Raw genomic sequence first — 27,102 nt, forward strand, 5'->3', positions numbered from 1 at the left:
TACATTCCTGTAACCCTCCTGGCCTCAGCCTTTCTTAGTCACAGTCCTTCACCCACCTATTCCCTTTCCTGTTTCCACACCAACACTACACACCCTTCTTTTCCACCAATGTACAATGCATTCACAATCTGTTTACTTCTCTCCTCGCCCCCCCCCCCCAACTGACCCCTTTGTCTTAACTCATTATTGCACCTAGCTGCCCTACCCTTTCCCCACCTCATCCCTGTATGCTCCCACAAGTAGCACTTTACTGTCCCCCACTCCCACCCCTAACCTGCTATCCCTCCTCCTTTCCACTCCAGCCTCCTCCTTAGCCCCACCACTCAGACTGCTTCTCCCATGATGCGCTATTGCTCACAGTCTGCCATCAGCAGCCAGAGACAGTGGTCATATGTGTGTGAATTACATTTGCAAGTGTGTGTGTGTGTGTGTGTGTGTGTGTTTTTTTTTTTTTTGTACGTTGTCTAATTCAGAAGAAAGTCTTTTGGCTGAAAACTTACTTGTGTAACTGTCTTTTTATTGTGGCTGTTCGCAGCTCAACGGCTCTTCTATATGGTGAGTATCAATCTATCCTTCTCATAATATTGTCATTATTCCATCTTGGATTTTCCAATGTTTGATTTTACATGTTCTGTAAACTAGATAAAATGCCAGTAGTGGCATATTTCAATGAGGAACTTGAAAGTTTCAGCACAGGTCAGGAGCATGCATAAAAACTATGGCTCAAGTTTAAAATAATAGTTAAACATGCAATGGATGGATATGCACCCATTAGAACAGTTCATAATAGGAGGGACCCTCCATTGTATACAATTACTATAAAAAAACTTCTAGAGAAACAGAGATTGCTGCATAATAGGTGTAAAACAAAGTATAGGGCTATAGATAGCGAGGTGCTGATGAAATGCATTTGGCTGTCAAGAGAGCAGCACATGATGTGTGATGCCTTCCATGATATTGTCAAATGATCTTTCGTGGAACTCAAGGAAGTTCTGATTGTATGCAGAGGCTGTTAGTGGTACTAAAATTAGTGTCTAGTCCCTAGCAAATGAGACATGAACTAAGTCTGAGGATAGCAAATATTCATTTACAGAGGAAAGCCTAGGAGAACTGCCCCAATTTAATCCTTGTACCACTGAAAAGATGAGTAAAATAAGTATTAGTGTCAATGGTGTTGAGAAACAACTGAAATAATTAAAATTGAACAAAACTCCAGGGTCCTATGGAATCCCTATCAGATTCTGTAGTGGATCTGTGGCTGTGTTGGTCCCTCTTCTAACTATCATCTATCACAGAACCCTCAAAGAAATAAGCAGGTTCAATAGCTGGTCACACACATCTACAGGCTGAAAGTTCAGACCATCATAGTTTCCACTGATGCTTTATTTTTACAAATGAGTCCACACCACTCAGTAATTAATTAAGCCACAAATTAATATTTTCAATCATTTACCATTATGTAAAATCATTTTCAATATGGATATCAGACTCCTATGTAGGACATTTCCAATGCAGAAGTGTAAGATGGTGCTGTATACTTTTCTAACCTTAAACATTTTTCATAAACTAGGAAACAGTTACATCTTATAGTCCTACAAAAAAAGGAAGATCTATCCCAGTCAATTTTCAAAACATCGTGTAGTTTCTGAGATTAACAAATATCTGTATGCCAGTTTATAAATAGCCCACTAGACTCCAAAATTACCAATCCTGGCCGTGCTATCAGACATCTTAACATCTATGTAGTCTGTGACCAGAAAGTTCTCATGTAGTTTCTTTATGTTGGTTTGTGTCAAAGTCTGTAAGGTCCAGTCTCAATGTTAATATCTCATGTCAAAGTATGCAACTGGCAACTAACCATGTTCTGATAAAATCTTTGTATCTTAAAATCTTGTACACAGTAGTAAACACGTAACATCTTAAGTGTAACTATTCCATAAAAACTGACTTACTGGATATTTGAAATATGTTGCCAACTTACTACACAACAGTAAAATGTCCACTGTGATATTCAACAAATAGTGTGTCACTGAATGATGACTGGATTATAATCATCTGAACATGTGAATGAGGGAGAGGTACCCTTATCTATATGAACAGTGACAGCAAGACTGGAATTGTCCATCAAAATTGTTATAGAGTTAACAAATTAGTAGAAGCCACTTAAATTCAACTTCCATGTAGTGTACATCATTTGGCACTATCTTTTCTACAGTCAGTTTCCAGCTTATTGTGTGGTCACAATAACTTGAAGATTTTACTGGTGTTGCATGTAGCAGAGGAAATCAAAACTAGGTGGAAAATGTTCATTTGTCTCCAAATGCTGTCAACATGCAATGTGAAGTATTACTGTACATGTTGTTATGTTGTTAACAGTAATGGTGGCAACACTACTGAGAGCAGCTGGCTCTACCTTGTAGTCACCAACTTTAACCCTCCCCCCCACCCCCCCACCCCACCCCCAGTGACAGTCTGATGCAGATGTGTAGCATGCCTTCTGCCATTTCCAACAACACCACATGAATCATCTGCCTATCATTGACAAGCAGTATCTACACTACTACACAGAATCAAGTCTTCTTTAATGCCGTTACCAAAACTCTCAGAAAGTACTTGATTTTACTTCAAATTTTTACATGATGTTTAAATAAATGTTTGGACAGACAGATGCTAATTATGTTATTAATATACAGTATATATGTAAGGGGGAAACATTCTTAGCAAAAATATCAAAAAGTTCTTGACCAATTTATTTATAATTTTTACACAATTCACTAATAAACATGTCGGTGGACATAGGCAATATATATTTTAATGAACATAATATAAAAATAAAGATAATTGTATTATAGTGAAGCATTGTTAGAAAACTTGAAAACTCTTGACCAATTTACTTCAAATTTTTATTTTTTAATCTAATAAACATTTGGACACACATAGGCTATATATTTTTAATATAAAAATCTCTATATAATATATAATGTGGAATAAACATTCAGACAGATACAGGCTACATATTTTTAATATAAAATGTATACATGTCTATATTATGTAGGGTGAAGATTAATAAAACTGACAAACTGCAGGGACTGATTCTGACTGTAATGTGAGGAAAAAAGCTCCTATGAACATGTGTCTGGAAATGCATTGTTGCCATGGTGGATGGCACTGATGAATGACAGTTCCTTTGGCCATGTGCCATGTGTTAGTAGTGTGTTGCAGGCTGTGTGATTGACCCAGCATACTGTAAGCATCTGAATGGTCTAGTATTCATATCGGGAGCAAGCTGAGATGGTGTTTGTGTACAGCCAAGCAGATGGAAATAGTCAAGAGGCAGCATGGCTATACCAAAACAAGTAGCCTCACAGACACCAATCGCATCATGCAACATTTCAGGCCCTTTTTGTACATTTATGTAAACGTGGGTCCTTCCAAACAGAAGAACAGGCAGGGAGCGGTGGTTGACTGTACATATAACAGAGTTGGCTCTACAGGGTATTGAGACAAACCCCTGTACAAGCTCCAGGCAAGTGATCCACCAACATGGTGTAAGCCAAATTACAATTATGTGTATACTGTATGACTACAGCTACTATCCCTGTCACCTGTAATCCCATGGAGGCCACTTGAAGATCTGTTGTGATATGGATGTGATGCAACTCTATACTGTGTTCTGAGGCAATTTGTTGTTGTTACACACACAAAGTCCATTTCCAGACACATGTTTGTAGGACCTTTTTTTCTCTATTTCCAGTCAGGAATCCAGCCATGCAGTTTGTTGGTTCTATTAATGTTCACCCTACATATAAAGAGGAAATGCTGTTAGCAGTAATCTCATAAAGTTCTAGGCTGATTTACTTCAAATTTGTATTATATACAAAACATTCAGACAGACATAGGCTAAATATTTTATTTAAATGAGAATGTACAGGTTTTCTGTAAAAACCAACTGTAAGAAAGAAAATGCTGTGCTGTGTGGTGAAAATGAGCAGTTTACTTTCCTTTCTCACAGTTAATTTTAACTATGGTAACAAAGCATGAAAACGATTAGCCAGATTGTTCCTCACACATTTATTCTTTCTCCTTTTATGTAATTTTAAACAATTGTACACAAAACAATGTTCTGTTTCATTTTCTTCCTTGATATCAGTTTTATGGAAAACAGGAAGTTGTATTTATTGCTTGTCACCATATGATTAGAATACTACTACAGAATCTGAATTGTCTGAAACTTTGTAATCTTACCCATCTGAAGATTAAAACTATATGAAGTACTGTCATTGAAGCCAGTATCCACAAAGATCCAACAACTGGAGAGGTCTCTCTTATACTTCATATATCAATGATCCCAATCAGTTTACCTATTCATTTTAAGTGACTTAAGTCTCTAACCAAGGGGAGGAAATGGGGAAAAAGGTGCGGTGGGGTGGGAGAGGGGAGGGGAGGAAGATAGGGATGGAGAAAGCTGTGAGGAGGAGATGGAGAGGGAGGGAGGAGACGGATAGAGAGGAGGAGGAGGTAATGCGTAGAGAGAGCAGGGGAAGGGGAAATGGACAACAAAGAGAGGGGGGAGCAGGAGGTGTACAGTGGGGGGGGGGGTGTTCAGTATGTAATACAACACACTTTTTCACACCCATGTCAGTTGAAAAAATGGGGAAATTGTTGTGGAAACACTGTAGAATATTCCTGCTTCCCAAAGAAAGCAGGTGTTGACAGATGTGAAAATTACCAAACTATCAATTTAATAAGTCACGGCGGCAAAATACTAACATAGATTCCTTACAAACGAATGGAAAAACTGGTAGAAGCCTGCTTCGGGGAAGGTCAGTTTGGATTCCATAGAAATGTTGCAAAACGTGAGACAATATTGACCATACGAATTATGGAGTGTAGCCATGTACGGAAGTGAAACAAGGACACTAAATAGTTTAGACAAGAAGAGAATAGAAGCTTTTAAAATGTGGTGCCACAGAAGAATGCTGAAGATTAGATGGGTAGATCACATAACTCATGAGGAGGCATTGAATAGAATTAGGGAGAAGAGGAGTTTGTGGCACAGCTTGACTAGAAGAAGGGATCTATAGGCAGGAAATGTTCTGAGATCACCAATTTAGTATTGGAGGGCAGCGAGGAGGGTAAAAATTGTAGAGGGAGACCAAGAGATGAATACACTAAACAGATTCAGAAGGATGTAAGTTGCAGTAGGTACTGGGAGATGAAGAAACTTGCAAAGGATAGAGTAGTGTGGAGAACTGCATCAAACCAGTCTCTGGACTGAAGACCACAACAGCAACAACAATAACAACAACCTGCTTCAGCTCCCATAGTTTCATGAAGTTCTCATAGATGGTGGTGCTATACGTAGCATTCAGAATGATAGCTGTAATGTAGGTGCATTCCAAGCGGAGAGCTATCATTCAGTTTCTTTTGGCAAAAAACCAGAGCTTCACAGGTATTCATAGGCACTTGCTGGATGTCTATGGAGACCAGGCAGTCAACAAAAGCATGGTGAATCATTGGGTAAGGCGTCTGTCATCACTGAAACAAGGTCACAGATACCTGTTGTCCGATCTCCTGCATGGCAGCTGACCACACACAGATGTGACTCCCGCAATGTTGGAAGATGCAGACACTCTCCTTCGGAGCAATCGATGGATCACAATCAAACACCATACTACTCAGCTGGATGTCTCTCTTGTCCACCAGTTGAAGTACTCAAAGTGTGCCTGCGGGATTCCTTGTTGCCTAACAGAAGACCATCTGTGTGGAATTGCTTCTGCATTATGTGGCTGATTATGACAATTCTTTATCGAACATCTTCACAGGCCATGAAATGTGGGTTCGTCACTTTCAACCAGAAATAAAAGGGCAATCCATGGTGTGGCACCACACCACCTCACCTCTGAAGAAAAAGTTCAAAGCCACAACCTCAGATGGTAAAGTCATGACAGCAGGCTTCTGGGATTCTGAAGGGGTTATTCTGTTTGATGTCCCCCTCATAGTACAATGATCAATTCTGAAGTGTATTTTGCTACCTTCAAGAAATTGAAGAAATGACTTTGGAGTGTTTGTTGTCACAAAACTGCAAATGAACTGCTCCTTCTGCATGATAATGCAAGACCTCACACAAATCTATGCAGCTGAGAGGATTCCACAAAACTTCATTGGACTGTTCTTCCTCATCCACCCTACAGTCCACATCTCGCACCTTATGTCTTCCATCAGTTTGGCCCAATGAAGAGTGCACTCGATGGGAAGCAGTACATGAATGACGTGGAGGTCATTGATGCAGCTTCTTCCTCATCCACCCTACAGCCCACATCTCGCACCTTATGACTTCCATCAGTTTGGCCTGATGAATAGTGCACTCCATGGGAAGCAGTACATGAATGACACGGAGGTCACTGATGCAGCTTCTTCCTCATCCACCCTACAGCCCATATCTCACAGCTAATGACTTCCATCAGTTTGGCCCAATGAAGAGTGCACTCCATGGGAAACAGTACATGAATGATGGGGAGGTCATTGATGCAGCAACATGCTGTCCCCTATGTGAACCGGTAGACTAGAACCATGCAAGCATACAGGCCATCCCAGTAAGGTAATTTGTAATTTATTTGTGTGAAACATGTAATTACATGCATAGCAGTTGGTAGTACAATACAACAGTATACAATCTAATTTTACTTTATAATAGGAACTTAAGAATGTACTCCAAATTATGTGAGAAAATAATACTTAAATTTTAGTTTCTACAGTAGGCTATAGAAACACTGCTCAATGAGCCACGATTTTAGATGTATTTTGAATGTCTCTCCAGTTATTACCTTCAGTTCATTTGGCAGTGCATGGAAGTATTTTGCTCCATTAATATATGGACTGTTTGCTGTTTTATTCAGTCTTCTGTGTATCATATGGTAATTTTGTACTTGTCTAGTATTGTGATCATGAATTTCTGCATTACGATATGTATATTTCTTATCTTCTACAGTTTCAAACATATACATAGAATAGATAGTCAGAATTATAAATTCTATAAACAATCCCTTACATGATGTTTTGGCATCTTTTTTGCCTAATATTCTCAAGGCTCTTTTCTGGAGTTTAAATACTCGGTCTACATGAGATTTGAAAGCCCTGCCTCACAGTGAAAGATCATATGAGAGAAATGGATGTATTAAACCAAAATATATCATCCTAATTGTTTTACTATTGACGTATAGAGCTATTCTACTTAAAACATATAGGCTAGATGATAGCCTTGCACATACAGTATGAAATTGTTGTGTCCATAGTTGTTTGCTATCTATACATATACCTAGGAATTTACACTCACTGCAGATTTCGCCTAAAATATTACTATCTTGAGAATCAATACCAGTTTGCAAATCACCAACATTGAAGGGGATTATATTTGTTTTTTGTAAGTTGACTTTTAGTCATTTTCAAACTTTTCCTTTGCTATATCTATAATTTTTTTTACCTCTATGTCGAGATTAAGAATATCATTTCCCCAACAAAGGCCTGAAGTGTCATCTGCAAACATTGTAATGAAGGTATAATTTTTTACTATCTTTGGGAAGTCATTAACGTAACAAGTAAAAAGGAAGGGACCAATTATTGATCCCTGAGGCACACCAAATTTAATATTCCTGACCCTTCATGTATAACTTTTTAATGTTTCTCCATTATTGTGTGATACTGAGGTACACTGTCTTCTGTTTTTTAAATATGATGTGATGAGGTGCAATAGTTTTCCACTTAAGCCATCCCTGGCCAGTTTTGACAGATTAGATTAGATTAGATTAGATTAATACTAGTTCCATGGATCATGAATACGATATTTCGTAATGATGTGGAACGAGTCGAATTTTCCAATACATGACATAATTAGGTTAATTTAACAACATACTTAAGTTAATATAACAACTTTATTTTTTTGTGTTTTTTGTTTTTCTTTATTTTTTATTTTTATTTTTTTAATATTTTTTTCTTTTTTTTCTGAATTTATATCTAAAAATTCCTCTATGGAGTAGAAGGAGTTGTCATTCAGAAATTCTTTTAATTTCTTCTTAAATACTTGTTGGTTATCTGTCAGACTTTTGATACTATTTGGTAAGTGACCAAAGACTTTAGTGCCAGTATAATTCACCCCTTTCTGTGCCAAAGTTAGATTTAATCTTGAATAGTGAAGATCATCCTTTCTCCTAGAATTGTAGTTATGCACACTGCTATTACTTTTGAATTGGGTTTGGTTGTTAATAACAAATTTCATAAGAGAGTATATATACTGAGAAGCTACTGTGAATATCCCTAGATCCTTAAATAAATGTCTGCAGGATGATCTTGGGTGGACTCCAGCTATTATTCTGATTACACGCTTTTGTGCAATAAATACTTTATTCCTCAGTGATGAATTACCCCAAAATATGATGCCATATGAAAGCAATGAGTGAAAATAGGCGTAGTAAGCTAATTTACTAAGATGTTTATCACCAAAATTTGCAATGACCCTTATTGCATAAGTAGCTGAACTCAAACGTTTCAGCAGATCATCAATGTGTTTCTTCCAATTTAATCTCTCATCAATGGACACACCTAAAAATTTGGAATATTCTACCTTAGCTATATGCTTCTGATTAAGGTCTATATTTATTAATGGCGTCATACCATTCACTGTACGGAACTGTATGTACTGTGTCTTATCAAAATTCAGTGAGAGTCCGTTTACAAGGAACCACTTAGTAATTTTCTGAAAGACAGTATTAACAATTTCATCAGTTAATTCTTGTTTGTCAGGTGTGATTACTATACTTGTATCATCAGCAAAGAGAACTAACTTTGCCTCTTCATGAATATAGAATGGCAAGTCATTAATATATAATAAGAACAACAAAGGACCCAAGACTGACCCTTGTGGAACCCCATTCTTGATAGTTCCCCAGTTTGAGGAATGTGCTGATCTTTGCATGTTACGAGAACTACTTATTTCAACTTTCTGCACTCTTCCAGTTAGGTACGAATTAAACCATTTGTGCACTGTCCCACTCATGCCACAATACTTGAGCTTGTCTAGCAGAATTTCATGATTTACACAATCAAAAGCCTTTGAGAGATCACAAAAAATCCCAATGGGTGGTGTTCGGTTATTCAGATCATTCAAAATTTTACTGGTGAAAGCATATATGGCATTTTCTGTTGAAAAACCTTTCTGAAAACCAAACTGACATTTTGTTAGTACTTCATTTTTACAGATATGTGAAGCTACTCTTGAATACATTACTTTCTCAAAAATTTTGGATAAAGCTGTTAGAAGGGAGATTGGACAGTAATTGTTGACATCAGATCTATCCCCCTTTTTATGCAAAGGTATAACAATAGCATATTTCAGTCTATCAGGGAAAATGCCCTGTTCCAGAGAGCTATTACACAGGTGGCTGAGAATCTTACTTATCTGTTGAGAACAAGCTTTTAGTATTTTGCTGGAAATGCCATCAATTCCATGTGAGTTTTTGCTTTTAAGCAAGTTTATTATTTTCCTAATTTCAAAGGGAGAAGTGGGTGAGATTTCAATTGTATCAAATTGCATAGGTATGGCCTCTTCCATTAACAGCCTAGCATCTTCTAATGAACACCTGGATCCTACTATATCCACAACATTTAGAAAATGATTATTAAAAATATTTTCAACTTCTGACTTTTTGTTCGTAAAGTTTTCATTCAATTTGATGGTAATACTTGCTTCCTCTGCTCTTGGTTGACCTGTTTCTCTTTTAATAATATTCCAAATTGTTTTAATTTTATTATCAGAGTTGCTGATTTCAGACATGATACACATACTCCTGGATTTTTTAATAACTTTTCTTAATATAACACAGTAGTTTTTATAATTTTTGATAGTTTCTGGGTCACTACTCTTTCTTGCTGTCAGATACATTTCCCTTTTGCGGTTACAAGATATTTTTATACCCTTAGTAAGCCATGGCTTCTTACAAGGTTTCTTACGAGTATATTTAACTATTTTCTTGGGGAAGCAGTTTTCAAATGCATTTACAAAAATGTCATGAAATAAATTATATTTTAAATTGGCATCAGGTTCACGGTACACCTCATCCCAGTCTAACTGCTGTAGGCTTTCCCTGAAATTTGCAATTGTTAAATCGTTGACTGAACGTACCACTTTGGAGGACTGTTTAGTATTGCTGAATGGAGCTATGTCATATATTGTAACTAGCTGTGCACCATGATCAGAAAGACCATTCTCAACAGGCTGAGCATTTATCTGGTTAAACTTATCTTGGTCTATAAAGAAGTTATCTATCAGTGAGCTGCTATCCTTTACCACCCGAGTAGGAAAATCAATAACGGGTGTCAAATTGAAAGAACCGAGTAATACTTCAAGGTCATTTTTCCTATTACCCTCTTTCAGAGAATCTACATTGAAGTCCCCACAAATAATAATTTGCTTCCCCCTGTCTGACAGATAGCACAACAAGGAGTCCAAATTTTTCAGAAATAGATGAAAATTTCCTGATGGGGACCTATATACAGTTACAATTATAAATGTGCCTTTATTTAATTTAAGCTCACAGGCACATGCTTCTATATGTTTCTCTACACAAAACTTTTTTGTTTCTATACTTTTTGCACAATGATAACTTTTGACATATATGGCAACTCCTCCTTTCTCCATATTTTCTCTCATTACATGTGCAGAGAGCTTATATCCACTTACATTTACCTTATCCATATCAGTAACAATGTGATGCTCAGACAGGCATAGTATATCTATTTCATTCTCAGCTTCTAAATCTTCTAAACAAACCAGAAGCTCATCTACTTTATTCTTTAAACTCCCAATATTTTGATGAAATATACTTACATTATTTTTAATTATACCTTTATGAGAACCTTTCCTTATTCTAACATTTGCAGTACTCTCCTGTCTGAGTTTCTCATTGTGCTTAGGCCTAGTTCCTATACCAGTGGTCACACGGTGTTCAGAGAGGCAGATTATGTCAACTGGGTTGGGTGACTTTAATTCATCAATGCAATTACCTAGGACTGAGCTACAACTTGGTGGAAATAAAATTTCTGGTGATTGGTGAAAATTTATAATTGATAGCTGTGATTGGTGATCCAATGTGCTAGAATTGTGCTGTTTAATTTCTTTCCTAAACTGAAGATTTGTTTCAATCCTGACCTCTCGTAGAACTTGACATCTTTCTGTCTTACCTATCCTAAAAAAGGTGCTGCTCCAACACCTGTAACCACTGGTATTTTACCATTCATGGCAGTGCCTCCCCCCCTTAAATTTCCTGCTATTACCCCAGCCAGTTTCCCCTTCCCTTTCCTGTTGAGATGTAGGCCGTGCCTGGTATAGTCCCACCTACTGAGATAATCAACAGGAACCACACCAATATGAGCCCCCGCACCCGACCCAAGCAGCCGTTCCAACTCCAAATTAACTCTCCCAACAGAAGAGTCCAAATGAGGCCGGTCATGACGTCTCAGGACAGATACAAATTCAACATTGGTGTGTCTCGATGCCGACGCAATCTTATGATCAACCCTATCAAAAGCCTTTGATAGGTCTAGGAAAACTCCAGCTGCTTGCAAGCCTTCATCAATTTTGTCAAGAGCTTTCAGCATAAATTGGAGAGTTGCAGTCATGGTGCTACAACCACTTCTGAAACCATGCTGAAAATCTCCCAGGATGTTGTGCTTATTATAATGCTCTAACATATATTTCAGAATTATTTTTTCAATTAACTTGCTAAAAACAGAAGTTAAAGCGAGTGGTCTGTAATTTTCTACTAGTTGTTTATCACCTTTTTTGTAGAGAGGTTTAACAACGGCTAATTTTAGTATGTCAGGGAACACTCCTTCTTTTAAGACACTATTTATTAGATGTACCAAAGGATATGCTAGATTGTTTTCACACTGTTTAAGTAAAAATGGAGAAACTTCATCCCAGCCAGTGGTTTTTTTGTTTTTACATTCTCTGATGAGCTGCAAAATATACTTGATTTCAAGTTCATGGAATTTATTGGCTTCAGAATTGTCCTCAGCAAAACATCCAACAGGTATTTTACTTTATCTGTGGTACAAAAGTCAGATTCTATGATATCTATGAAATAGTCATTAAAAATGTTACTGATCTCTTGAGGATTGGTGACATCAATATTGTTATTAGATATCTGTATGTTGATATTACCTTTTAGTTTTGTTTTACTGTCTCTTATTTCATTTACTATTGACCAGCCAGTCTTGGAGATACAATATGAATTTTGTGTTTTCGAGTTCATCTTTTCAGCCTTCGATCTTTTGACTTGCTTGCAAAATTGGTACTTGTATTGTTCCTATTTATCCCTGTGCTCATTGTTTTTGGTCTCTCTTTGTATCATGTACATTTCTTCCATTTTTTCTTTCAGTTCTTTGGCAGAATTATCAAATTCCATGTGTCTTGACTGTCTTGCCTTATTCTTATTAATATTTATCTTTCTGATGGGAATAGTATTATTTAGATTATAAGATAATGTTTCTAGAAAGGCATCCCATTTATTATTCACTCTTTCGGCTTGAAATACTAGGTGCCAAGATTCATGACCAAGGCTCTCTTTCAGTTTGGCAATGGTGATAACAGAGATTTCTTTTGTATTCATAAATTTTCTTTGGTTTTATACAAGGATCTCCTTTTAGCACTAATAGTTGGCCTAGATGGTCAGAGATGTGACCATTTACAATAGCAGCTGTGGCGATTTTTCACAATTATTAATAACATGGTCTATAGAGCTTATACTAAAGTGCGCGTCATTTATGTTGGCGGCCGAGTTTAGGTTCGTTCTGCGCATCTGACGTCAAAAAATACAGTCAGCCAATGAACAGAGAACGACGTTGCCAGATCTCGACTGCAGAGCAGAGCACGGACGAGTGTCTTCAGTTTTAGAAACGTTCAGTCATAAATAAAGTAATAGAACAAAAACAATGTCTTGATAGCAGACTTTGTTTTTTGAAAGTTTGGAAAAACCATTCTTCATACCAATTGCTTCATTTTCTATTAATTAATTAAACCAAACAAGCAATAAGACTCTTAATTCAGGCAATAGCAAGGAAAGGTGTTTGTATCAATTTCACGAACCGCTTTTTCGCAATAAAGAACAGCGGTAATTGTTTATTTCCTATTGTACTTCGACGAAGTGCGAGTAATTCATAGGCATACCAACAGTGTTTGTCAGAATATTGCGTGACCTGTTAGAGTCCTTATGGAGAGACTTCGCAGGACGAGCTGCGCTAGCGTAACGGTTAAGGCGTTGGTTTAGAAAGCGATAGGTAAAGAGTTCAAACCTTTTTTTTATTTTATTTTTTATTTTTATTTTAAAACAATATCGAAGTGTCTTACTTCACGAATTTTATTCGTTTGAATGCAATTTTTTGAAATTTCTAGTGCTTTGTCTCTTCATTAACCCTTTCGCTGCTGCAGTCACGTGCTCCCCGCATTCCACGCTGTGCGCGATTTTGTCATCACTGCACTGCTCGCCTGTGCAGACACATGGTGTTCCCACTGCTTTGACACACTTATCATTCGATTTCACAAAAACTATTTGGCCCAAAAATTAGATTTTTACACATCTTCTTGACTGATACCTTCCCCCCATAAATGACTTAATTTTGTTTCGATGTTCAACCCAGTTATTGTGCAGCATTAAATGTAGTAAACCATTGCACGAAATTTTGAAGAGTTTGCAGAGGTTAAGTCCATAGCGTATACTTTCCGTTTGGTCGATTTTAGTTGCTACAATGTTGAGAATGAAATGTGGACAAGGTACCTAAATTTCATATAAAATTTACTGTATAACAATATCTCATTTAATTTAAGTACCACATAGGTGTCGTATGTAATATTGAGAAATATTCCGTCTTTCGCGACTGTAATAAAAGTTTTATTTACACCGAGCGCGTTTGGCTTTATTTTAAAGCACTTCAGTCAGTCAAAGGAAGTGGGGGGAAGGTATCAGTCAAGAAGATGTGTAAAAATCTAATTTTTGGGCCAAATAGTTTTTGTGGAATCGAATGATAAGTGTGTCAAAGCAGTCGGAAACACCATGTGTCAGCACAGGCGAGCAGTGCAGTGACAAAATCGCGCACTGCGCGGAATGCGGGGAGCACGTCTCTGTAGCAGCGAAAGGGTTAATGTGGCCGTGGTGGCTTTACTTCATAAACTGCGCGCTCCCCCCTAAACGTAAGCTTGCGAACTATACTATACTATGGCGCTGTTTCTCTTGGCGCGTGCGTCGTGTGCAACTGGCAACGCAGCAATCTCCCGCGTCTGGGCGGGCATGCGCGAGCCGCCAAGATAAAAGAATTCAACTATAGTTGGAGTGATTCTAGTGGGTCTGTCTCCCAACAGATCTATTCTGCCATATGAATAGACACAGTCTTTGAAGCAATTGCTTTCTTGGGAATCTTGTAATGTGTTGACATTACTATCCCCTAATAATATAACATTTATATGTTCTTGCTTGGACATTAATTTAATAATACTGTATCAAGGGAATTAAGAAATAATTCAAAATTTCCATTTGGTGATCTACACAGTGCTAAGATAAAGTATACAACAGACAAGAATTTTAACTTAATTGCTACAACTTCAAAGTGCAAGGCTGTCACATTGAATGGAGATCATGTTGAAAATAGAGTTTTAGCCAAAAGAGTGGGGAATAATGTGGTGCAATGGAATCCTGAATAAATGCAACCTGCTTTCAGAAGAGAAATGTGGTGCATTACTTGTTAAACACCTCTTGCATATCCATCTGCAACATATATTTAGCAATTTTGCAGGTGCCAAGTTCCTCAGTTAATTTATTAAATCAAAGTATGAGACCTCAAGACATGTGACACTGAGTGCCGCATAGGAAAGGGGAACATTGCACTCCATTACAGTATGCTGCTGCATAGCACTTCATATATATTTTGGAAGATGTGTTGAAAAGCTGCTAGCCATAATCAAATCATTCACACATATCCATCTATAGCTACTTATATAGGGCAAAGAAAAAATGCCACACTTGGCAGTCGGCATGCAACTCCTCATCTCAATTCAAGACAAATGGTATCTAGAAAAAGCTAGTCATACCAAAAGGTTTAATAGAAATGTGAATTTTTTTAGGAAAAAAAAGGTCTCTGGCAAGGCGGTAACGACACACAACATGGCCAAGAACAAGTAGCAGCCCCATTAGCTCAGTGAGACAAGGAAATGCTATGGGGCAAGAGTATGCTACCTTGCCGTAGTTTGAGTCACATTCATGCCAAACTTTTTTTTTAGTTAAAGCATCAAATTGTATACAATTCGCAATTCACACCCCCACAATGTGATATCTTGTGTATTTCTTTATATCATTGTGACCTTTATTTAAACATTGAGATATACCATGAAACTCTTACAGACATAAATGGCCACTTTATTTTGTGCGTAATGGATTCAACATCATCTGTATCCAATGAGGTACAAAAACACAGTAGGTAGACTATAGTAGACTGTGCATCATGCTATACACAATAATATCATTCTATGCAATTTACATCCAGGCATATTTTCACTGAGCTGGTTCTTACATGTACACGCAGTACTCACTTAATAGGAAATGTTCAAAGCAACCACCATGCATTTGTAAACACTTCACCACTCACTGGGTCATAGATTTCTGGACCCTACGCAGCACACCTTCATCCAAGATTGCCTATGCTGCATGCGCACAAGCTATTAGGTTCTGTACACCCATGCAAGGTGTACTATTTTCTTGTTCCTTTAAGTGTCCTCACAAATAAAAATATAGTGGATTAAGGACCAGGGAATGTGGAGGCCAGATCATTGGACCTCCAAGACCAATCCATTTCCCTGGAAAAGCTTCATTTATACAGTTATTTATACAGTCATTTGAAAGTGTGACAGTGCACTATCATATTGAAACCATAGCTGTCACCAAACACCAAGTGGAACATTTTCTAAAGTGTCAGCAAAGTATTGCAAAGAAACATATGATACAGTGATGCACTCTTCTTGTCCAGCAATAGGTAAATGCCCAAATGCACTCCTTCCAGGATTCCAGCCCACAGGTCAGTGCCAAAGTATGCCTGAAAGCTACATTCGCAGGTGACATATGGGTTGTGTTCTGACCAGGAATAGCTGTTGAGGATGTTGGAAATACTTTCATGAGTGAAGCTAGATCATCAGTCCGTATTATGTTTTTATAAAATGTTCATTATTTTACACTTGGTGCAAAACCCATTTACAAACCTCTTCTTGTCTAAGGTGTTCTTTTGGCCACTGGTACTGAGATAATGTATAATGATATGGATGCTGTTCTTCATTGCATAATACTTCAACAACTAGGCCTTCAGATATCTAGAACTGCGTTGCAATATCGTGGGTAAATCACCAAGGTGGTTGGTGAACGGTTTCAAGAAGTGTGTCCTCTGTTCATGGAGTACATCTAGTCTTTGGATGACCTCTATCCATTACTTGTGAACAAAGGTTACAGTTTACCAAAGGTACTGCTGTTTGTGCTGTATGTCTAGTCTTAGAATGACCTCTGTCCATGGCTTATGAACAAAGAATACAGTTTCCCGAATATGTTGCTCCAGGTGACAAAAAATATTCTTACTGGGATGATACCTTTGAGGGTAAACATGAGCAATAGCAGTAGCTTTGTTATCAGATACACCCAACACCAAAACCATATTGAGGTATTCCTCATTTGTGTACAGAACAGGGAAGCTGTCCTACATGAACTTGACAAGACTGTGCTGTTAGTAGGCAGTTTAAAGAATGCTACTGTGATGTGATATGCTATTTTCATGAGAAAAAAAATGATGTCCTGCTTATAAAAGCTGAGAACTAGGGAAAAGATGTCTGAAAAATAAAAAGGAAACCTCATGACGATTTGAACCATAGTTCTATGGTGGATGTGGGTTTGGTGTCACTGCAGTCTCTGAAGGGAACTATGACAGCATTCTGATACCCTGCACCATATGAAAGTCTTGCCAGCTCCTTGTTTCCATACACATGTTTCCAAAATGCACCCAATCTGACTTTTGTAGATAAATTTTTGTCTTGAATCTGGATCAGGAATTGCATATCAACGTCCAAGTGTGACATTTTTCTTCATCCTGTATATTCCTAAAGCTGCTATACAGTGCATGATGGAGGATACACTCAACCAATGCTATTGACTTTCTTGCCTATTTCATTTGCATATTGAGAGGTAGATAAATGATTATCTGGTTGATACTGTGAGTTTGCAAATAAATGTTACTAAAAATGATTACATGTAAAATTTATTTTAGAATTCTGACTGACTTGAGAATAGCTTTCTCCCACTTACTGGCTTCAAATTTCTGAGGCATGTCATCAGGTCTTGCATACGGCATCCAAAATCTGGAGCAAAGCAGTTGGGGTTAATTGCTACAAAACTGTGTCCTATGTCTGCAGGTTTATCTGTAGGCCTCAGCCAATGGCGAATATTAGGACCATAAGCAGAACCTGGAAGAAAGACAATTCATATTACTTTTACTACTTTTAGAATATGCTTTTTATTTCAGAAAAATATATTTTTAGTTATTGTCACCCTTAATATACTCCCCTCCTCTATCCCTACAATGCTCCATGTGAATTTTTCATTAATGTAAACAGTGATAGAAGTAATAATCTATGAGCTCCTTGAAGAAGTGTACTATTTTTTTCTTTCACTGCTTCAACAGACTGAAATCTTGTTCTTTTAAATGCAGATGTGATCTGTGGGGGAAAGATAAAGGTCACATGGTGCTAGCCAGATGACATAGTTGGCTGGTCTAACATTGGGATGCTGCACTTCACTAGGAACCTCTTAGCAGACAATGCAGTATGAACTGGTGCGTTGTATTGATGCAGAACCCATGACTTGCTCATCCACAGTTTGAGACTTTTTTTTCCTTTTTTTCTCACGGAATTGTGCAAGAACCTTAAGTTAGTAATGTTCATTAATAGTTTAACCATCAGAGACCCAGTGAAGATACACCATTCCATGAATACTAAAAAATGTCATCACTGCTTTGACTCTTGATTTGCTTATTCAACCTTTTTTTACTCTTTGTGAAGCTGGGCTCTACCAATGCATGGATTGGCACCTAGTTTTTGGATCATAAGCGAAAAACCAAGATCTGTCATGTTATCACTCTTTCCAAGAAATCAGGATCATTTTCAATGGTATTCAAAGTGTCAGCACAGATGTTTTCACAAGCTTCTTTTTGTTTGATAATGAGAATGTTCGGTATCAGTTTCACATACACTTTTCTCATGTTAAATTGGTTGCGTAAAATTTGCCTTACACATTCTTTGTCAAATCCTACAGTTTCAGCAATCAATGAAATACTTAACTGATGCTCAGGTCAAATCAGATTAGCTACTTTTTCAGTACTTCCATCTGTTTTGGGTGTTGAAGGATGTCCAGAGCATGAGTCATCTTCAGAATCTTCTCAGCCATCTTGGAAACTCTTGAACCATTCAAAAACTCATGTTTGTTATAAACAGTCTTCCCGTTATTCTTATTTTAGTAAAACATAGCTTTTAAGAGCAGTTTCTCCAAGTTGCTTGTAAAACACCACATCCATTCATGGCACTGCCATTACATTTGTAATTTTTCTGACAAAATAAGATAACAGCTCTCACACATACATAGGTCACAGCCACTGTGTTCTGTCTACAGACAGCAGAGATGCTGCATTCAACTGAGAAGGCTTCGCACTTCACAGCTATTGCTCATTCATCTTTGGCACATTTGAACTTACTCTGTAACAGTATCAGTCCCACTATTTTATACCTACACATTGTATATGACAGCTATACCAAATTAATGCTTAACCAGGCTGCACAAGACTTGATTTGAATTTCCTTTATATGACAGGTGGTCACATCTGTTGGTAGAATACTGAACTGGTAGTAATGTGACACCAACAAAGAATGTGAGCCACGGGTATTGAAAGAAACTGTAATTTGCATGAAAATGCTATGAGACTAACTGAGCATTAGGATGCACTTTAATAACTTTTACGATGTCTTGACCTCACATTTTATTGTGCATTTCAACCTTATGCATTTCAACATCCTTTGATTTTTGAAGGCTATAAAATACACCACAAAAATGGTGTCAGGAGATATGAAAATATGTTACATTTCACCATGGATTAGAGACATAGTATAATGAGTACAATTTGGCTTTCTAGCTTATCAGTGTTATTTATCTAATGAACAATTTTATATGACTGACATAACACTGGTAAGCTAGAAAGCCATATTCTACTCATTATATCATGTCTCTAATTGATGGTGAAATGTAACATATTTTCATATCTTTTGATGCCAGTTTTGTGTTTTATTTTGTAGTGTAAGGTGATTTTGGAAAAGTTAAGGTGATTTTGGAAAAGTTAAGGTGATTTTGGAAATAATAAAAAGTGTGGTCAAAACATAAGAAAAGTTATCAAAGTACTTTAAAAAAGCAGTTCATAATGAACACTTTGTTTGCATTCAGTGATTGGACTCCTTTTAAAAGTATGTGTTCCAATGGCAAATACACATTATCAATTGTAGATATATATGATATTTTTACACATTGTAACAAGTGCTATAAAGAAGGAGATGAAATGTTTTAAAGCAGGAAATAATGAGGTAAGAGATCAGCCTTGTACAACAGGGCGTGTTCCATTATCGCGGATAAGAAAATGGAATGTGTGACCTGAACTGATTAGAACAAACAGGAGTACTTCTGCAAGGGAAATTGGATACTGAGGTACACTAGAATTATTAAAAAATTTTCTTCAGTATATGCTGTTCCTATATGTTTGCTGCATACTGCAAGATAAGAGAGCTGAAATTTATCATCATCCAAGCATCCTAAATGTCAACACTTCTTCTTGGGTTGTATTTGGCTTTAAGGTTTTCAGCTGAAATATCACAAGAGGAAGTGTAGACATCCATAGAATATTCCATTTGCCAGGAAAACTTTGAAAATGTATTTGGAAATAAGCTTGAGAAATCCTTGGACATCATTGCGGATACCCAAACTGGCTGCAGTTACTTCTTGGTTGGATTTATAAAAGAATACATATAAGAGAAATGTTGCAGCGGCAGCCTTCAGGTAAAGTTTGAATATCACTGGACCTCTCTCTGGTTTATGGGACTTCTGCAGAAGAGGTATTTCGTAACTCCCAGAACAGTGGACCAACGCACGAAACTTTTATTGCAGTGATAAAAATATGAACTTTTCATATTACACTTTTTACTGTCTGATTTTTGATACTACAGATAAAAAATGTTGACTAGGGATTTAGTTTTACTTTTATTAGATACGTGTGTCTGCAACACAAGAAAATTTTCATTGCAGTCATATTCATAATCCTTCAACAGCAGCTGTTCATAGGAAGAAAAACATATTACTTTTCTTGTAACATTTCTCATTTGTGTGTACTGAAGGAACAGATTTGTCATTATCACTCATGTCTTCTCATTTACTTACACTGCCATGTGTCATTCTGTCTTGGCACAAATTTGGTATAGTAAAATGATTCTCATGGATAGATGTGAGCTGTATATGATGTAGTTTTTTAATAAATAAGTTCCTTGTAACTATTCCAGTGGATCTTGTAATGAGACATCCTCCTTTATCATTACTTTTCCTCAACAGTAGTAGTCGATACCAGCAATATTTTTTCAACTTTGGACAGGTCAGTATTATCTCAGTTGCTTTTCTGAAAAATTTCATATATTTTTATACACACTATGTTATATTTCAAGCTAAAATTTATGAATATGAATTATTATTTTGGATGTTATTATCAATAAATACTAGTTCTGAATGCACAGTTAATTTTTTTTTTTTTTAGAAACATTTGAAATTATGAACTATTTGGCATACTTAAAATTTCTGTTATTAATTATGAAATCTTGTACTGTTTATTGTGTTCATTTTTGGATACATTTATGAAAAAATAATTGAAACTAATAGAAATTCATTTGTCAAGAAAAACTGTAAACCCTTTGGAATGCTACTACAGCAGAGTGAAGTAGTAGTAAGCATGCCTTGGATGTGATCAGACATATTTTTGTATTTTGCATGAACAATGTAATTTTAGCTTTGTTAGGGTGAAACTGCAAAAGATTGTGTGACATACTAAAATGTGACAAAATAAATTAATGTAAAAACAAAAATTCTGCAATGACATTCTTCAAAATTATTTAGATCAATTCAACCATGAGGATCTAAAATGTGAGAATTTCAGCTTCAAGAATGAGACCCCTAGACAAGAAGAACTGGAGCCATCTCTGCAAGAAAAGATAAGTAAACTTAAAAGTTTAATTGAAATCTTACTCCTCTCAAATCTTCAGAAAAGACTTTGCTCATCATGGACAATAGCTGCAACTACGAAGGAGGGGGAAGATTACAAGTATGTGGGTGTTGTCTGGGATTAATTGACTAGTAACGAAGTTTTGTCTGTTGCAGAAAGTGCTTGATTTTGTTAATTTTTTAAGTTTATGTAAGAGTAAATTTTTGAACAAATGGAGCAAAAAATGAAGGCTGTCCAATGAAGGAAATCATACACTGATGATGTACTACCAATAATGATAGACCAGGTCGAATGAAAGGAAAGAGGACTTCACAACTACAACTAGGGACATCAAAAAGGAAAGAGAAGTACAAACTATTAGTGAAGTTCATTGTTTTGTGGACTTGTTTGCTTGTTAACAAAATGAATAGGGTTGAAAGCAAAAGTGAGGTAGAAATGAAAGATGTAGGATCCAGTCAGGACATATCTGAGCCGAGTGAAATCGTAGTCAGTAAAGAAACAGTAAAAACTGATATTTTGCAGTTAATTTTGGCAAAAATGAGGAAATGAAGACATATAACAATAGCAAATTGGACAGAGTACAAGATCAGATAGATCAACTTAGTAATCAAGTTTTGGAGCTAAAAAATGGGTTGTCAGAAGGGTTAAAAAGAGTGAATGAAAAAGTTGATGTTTTAGAAAATAAATTTATTGTTTTGGAAAATAAGTTTGTAGCCGAGTCAGGGAAAAAATCAAAGAATGTTGATGGCATCAGAGTTGAACAGGAGGCTGTAGCGGAAAAAAACCAACAAAATATCACCAGTTTAAACCAAAAAATTTTAAATGTAGAAAACAATATGCAAACTAACGTAACTGTTTTAGATCAAAAAATTTCAGCAGTTTAGGAAATTTGTTTGAATCAAATTCTGTATGCAAACAATGGTATTGTGCAGTCCAACACTCCTGTCAAAAGTTTTCCACCAGATAATTTACAACCAGTGGATTTTCTGCACCACTGCAGAGATAGTTTTGTGTCTGGCACGAATGACAATCAAAAAATTGAATTAGTTGAAAGATTTCTTGAAGGCAAACCTCTGTCATGGGTAAATTTAAATTTAAGTCATTGGGGAAACATATCAGAGTTTCAAGAAAAAATTTTTAAATAAATTTTTGTCGAAAGCTGAACAGGGAAGAATCAAAAGTGAATTTTTGAATGGTCCTAATCATAGGAATAGAGACAGCACTTTGAAAGAGTTTTGTAAGAACCAATTTAAAAAATTAGCACATCTTGACAAACCATTTAATGAAATGACCTTGACTGGTGCACTTAAAAGGAGATTATCAGAAAGATTGCAGTGGGATTTAGTACACAGACATGCAGATTGCCTTGAACAATTTTTATGATATGTTGACAGGCTGGATAGGGCAGTAGAAAAAGTACATACCATACTAATAAGAATGATAGAAATCACAATGTGAGTAATCACAGAAACAGAGATAACGGTAACTTCTATCAGGATCAACGTGTCACTAGAGAGCGAAATTCTGAACATCAGCAGGATACGAATAATGGAGACAACCAAGGGCATTGTAATAGAAGTAACAATCATAGAAGTAACTACTCAGGAAATGGCAGTTTGTCTCAATGGAGTTTCACAGTTTTGGGGCAAGGAAACATAACAAGCACAGGACCCCCAAGTTAAATTTGCAATTAGACAATAATAACAGTGTTAAAGATAAAACACACGTATCTGAAATTGAACAAAAGGAATATCAGGTTGTTCATTTATATCTTGATCAAAAGTTTTGGGATACTATGTTTAATTATTGTGATGTGGTTGCAAATCACAAACTAGAATGTGAAAGTAGTGATTACACAGGCACAGTCATGGGTAAGGCAGGTGGTGGACTTCATTTTATTGGTAGAATATGGAGGAAATGCAGTCAGTCTACAAAGGAGGTTGCTTACAAATCACTCATGCAACTGGTTCTAGAATATTCCTCAAGTGTTTGGGACCGATACCAGATAGCTGTAACAGGGGATTTTGAACGTATACAGAGACAGATAGCATGAATGATCAGAAGTTCATTTGATCTGTGGGAGAGTGTGATAGAGACATGGAAGAAACTGAAATGACAGGCTGTTGATTATAGTTGTAAACTATCCTGAGAAGATCAACTAACAAAGTTTCAAGAACCAGCTTTAAATGAAGACTCTAGGAATATACTACAACCCCATATGTATCACCCACATAGGAATAATGAGGATAAGATTAGAGTAATTACAGTATGCACAGAGCCATTCAAACAACCTTTCTTCCCATGCTCCATACATGAATGGAATGGGAAGAAACCCTAATAACTGGTACAATGGGATGTACCCTCTGCCATGCACTTGATGGTGGTATGCAGAGTATAGCTGTAGATGTAACTTTCTAAAGATCCACACATATGCTCCAGTTTATCTGTCAGGTGCATTTCCACAGGTGAACAGGAATGAGAGCATCAACAATACTGTCAGGTAAACAGTTGATCAAAGAAGAATTTAGATTGAATTCTTCCTAAGTTCAAGGGTTCATATCTAGAACTCTTGGTCCATCCACTGTCTTCATGTGAGCATGAGTGAAGTCCAATTGTAGTGGCCTTTGTTTTGAGATAATATATTCATTTACAAACATGATAACTCATAAAAGGTACACTCTCCTCACATAATTTTTGAGGGATTCACTGTCCACAGATCTTTATAAACCGGACCCTGGATTATCAAAAGTGAACAAATTAAACAGCAAAGGTTACTGCAATCAAGGAATGTGAGTAGATTCTTATGCAAAACTAGCCAAAAACTGGGGGAGATGGAGCCAAACTCTAAGGACACTTTTGGAAAAGAGAAAGGAAAGGGGAGGGGTGTGGGGTCAGACACACAACTGAAATCCATAACATCCACAGATGATATTAACAAGCTGTTGTCATGGTATTCTCCTCTATTTTCTGAAGCAAGTAAAAATGAATTGTCTTCATTCAAAGGCATGGTCACAAATGAAGTCAAACACCTCGCAGGTTTAATGTACCATGTGTAAACACCACATCTCTGTCATTGAATGTGTGCATTTAAATCTTTACAGGTACACCAAAGTAAACTGGAATGTGTGTGGGGCGAAATACACTGTATTGTCTAGATGTTTTTTGAAGACTGAAAATCATTCGATTTAATTTGAGGGATGTGCACTGGCTTCACGGGCAGTGTAGTGCCCCTCTGGTTATCAATGGCTATCCATGGTTTAGTCTTCTGGTCAGAGACACTGGTCTGAGGCTCTTTGACTGGAAGATTATTACAGCATGCAAGGTGTGTCAGTTGGCTGCTAGTACAGTGAGAGAGCGAGTGGGTGGCGCAGCGAGGGGCATATTGTCCACTGTGATTGTGCAGAGCCAGCTTGGTTGCTGAGTACGAGTCTGACAAGAATTCTGTACATGAATCTGAGGGCCCAATTTTCAATGGTGTTCACAAACAGCAGTAACCAATTGCTAGTTTGGTAACTAAATGGCTGTTCAAAGCATTATCATGACCCACAGCCTGGTTACAGTAGGAGTACAAGTACAGTTACTATGTTATATACTATTCTGTGACCTGATTGTATTACTGAGTATGTATGTTATGAAACAGCTGGTTGGTCTAGGTAATTTGATATTAGTAATTTGCTCACATTTTACTATTCAAGTTTTCTTCACCTGTTAAGAAATGTCTCAACTTTAATTGGATGTTATTTAGTATTGTGTTTATATTTAAAGAACTATCAAGTGCTGTTGTTGTCTTATGATACTTTAGATTTTTTGTGCTGTAAAGGGAGTTCCTTTTACTCAACCATTACATAAAGATTAGCTGGGCAGATGATCACTTAACTGTTTGTAATTCTATTATGATTAAGTGGGCTGACACTGTTGCTTCTCATAAACTGAGGAGGTGTTTGTGAACTACCTGTTGACTTACAGCATGCGTGAGGAATGTGAGTAACTGGATTAAACTACTTTCACTGCTGCTGATCCAGAATTGTTTCGTAAAGTCAAGTGCTTGTTTGCATTGGTCAAGTAGTTACTTCTTACTTGAAGTGTCTGGAAGTCATTAAAATTATAGGTTTGTTAAGTTGACATGGAAGGGAGCAATCATTTACTGGCTTAATTCCCAGATCGCTAAATTAAAGTGTGTGTGCACGAGTTTCTTTAGAGTTTTCTGAATTGACCATCAGTGTTCAAGTACTTAAAATCTTTGATGAGACTAATAATAAGTCTGTTTTTAAGGTATGTTTGTAAAGTGGATTGGCACCTTACCACTCCCCTCCCACTCCTACCATTTCATTAGTAGCAGAGCCTTGTTCTAGGAGATTGGTGGGGTTCTGATACCGTGCTATGGTAGGACCCAGTTTTGTGACTGATATTTGCTCTTGTTAACACTGGTGTATGTTTCATGTGTTATCTGGGTGGAGTATGGAGGCCAGGAATGTGCTGAGAATATCATATTTGAGCAAACCACACTTGGAATATGAACTTGATATCGATATGAAGACTGTGATGGTAGTACAGCTGGATTAGCACAATGCTTAAGCAGAGTGCTAGGGTGGAGTCTTGTGATCAACAGCGACACTGTGGACCAGGTGAGTGGTGCCTATGTTTGTTGAGAAGCATTATTGATATGTGAAGGACAGTTTACAGCTGTTGCAGGGTAGCATTCCTAGTTGAGGAAAGTATTTAGAATTCAGGCTCAGGTCAGCCATTAAGTAAACGGTGTTCAATGTCTAAGGGTACTGATTACTAATGTTAAGTTGAAGTATAGTTTCAACAAATTGTTTGATAAGGTAATGAAACTACAATGGGAAAGTAGTCAATTCAATTGGCTAGTGGTAGGAAGGCTTGTTCTTTGTGTTAGGATTCAGGATTTGAATTGGTCTATTGAGTTTACTTTTGTAAAGAGGCTGGCTATGCAAGCCATTCTTGGTAGTGTTTTGCTTAAGAACACTGGCCTTCTGTAAGATTATACTAACACTGCTATTCAGTTTCAGTTTCATCTAGGGGTCACGTTTTCGTAGTGTCAACATCAGTGCCAATCAAGAATGTGTAACTTTCAGGCTAGCAATCTCAAGTTTGAAACATCACTTTTGGATCCAGAGCAAGATAAGGCCTTATTAAGGGTGTCAGAGCAATTTCCTGAGGCACATACAGACAAGTTGGGGGTTACAGACCATATTGAAGATACCGTTCAGCTGACTGATAAGGTTCCTGTATGTCTGACTGTGTATTGGTTGTTTTCTCCTAAGGTGTGAGAATTATGGAAACTGGTGGATAAGATGCTTGCTGAAGGGGTAATTAGGCTATCTGTATCTCCTTAAGCTTCATCTATGTTTTTAGTAAACAAATTTCAGGGACAAGGCTATCCGACAGTTGTGGACTACAGGGCACTCAGTCAAAAGGTTGTGCTCAAATCAGTTCCACTGTCTGATCTGCATTACTGTTTTGCATGATTTTCTGCCGCTAAATCTTTTTCTATACTTAATCTGAATCAGACTATCATGGGATATCCTTGGCTGAAGAATCCAAAGCCATGATTGCACTCACCATGAACTGGAACTTACTAGAATACAGTTGGCTGCCTTCTGGTCTTGCTACAGGAACCACAGGGTTGAGTTGTTTATTGGATGATGTTTTGGGCGATCTTAATTACAAATGTGTGTACAACTATCTTGACGATGTGGTTGT

General features: G+C 37.0%; 1 protein-coding gene across 1 annotated transcript in view; it reads right to left on the reverse strand.

The window, feature by feature from the left end:
- LOC126263398 (uncharacterized oxidoreductase YjmC-like) overlaps nucleotides 1–27,102 on the reverse strand; it is a 229,207-nt gene that overhangs the window by 59,433 nt on the left and 142,672 nt on the right. Inside the window, exon 7 of the mRNA XM_049960493.1 lies at nucleotides 17,385–17,542. Within this exon, the coding sequence (XP_049816450.1) occupies nucleotides 17,385–17,542 (158 nt within the window). The remainder of the gene's footprint in view (nucleotides 1–17,384; nucleotides 17,543–27,102) is intronic.

Source organism: Schistocerca nitens, chromosome 6 (genome assembly GCF_023898315.1).
Source record: "Schistocerca nitens isolate TAMUIC-IGC-003100 chromosome 6, iqSchNite1.1, whole genome shotgun sequence".
In the NCBI taxonomy this organism is placed as follows: domain Eukaryota; kingdom Metazoa; phylum Arthropoda; class Insecta; order Orthoptera; family Acrididae; genus Schistocerca; species Schistocerca nitens.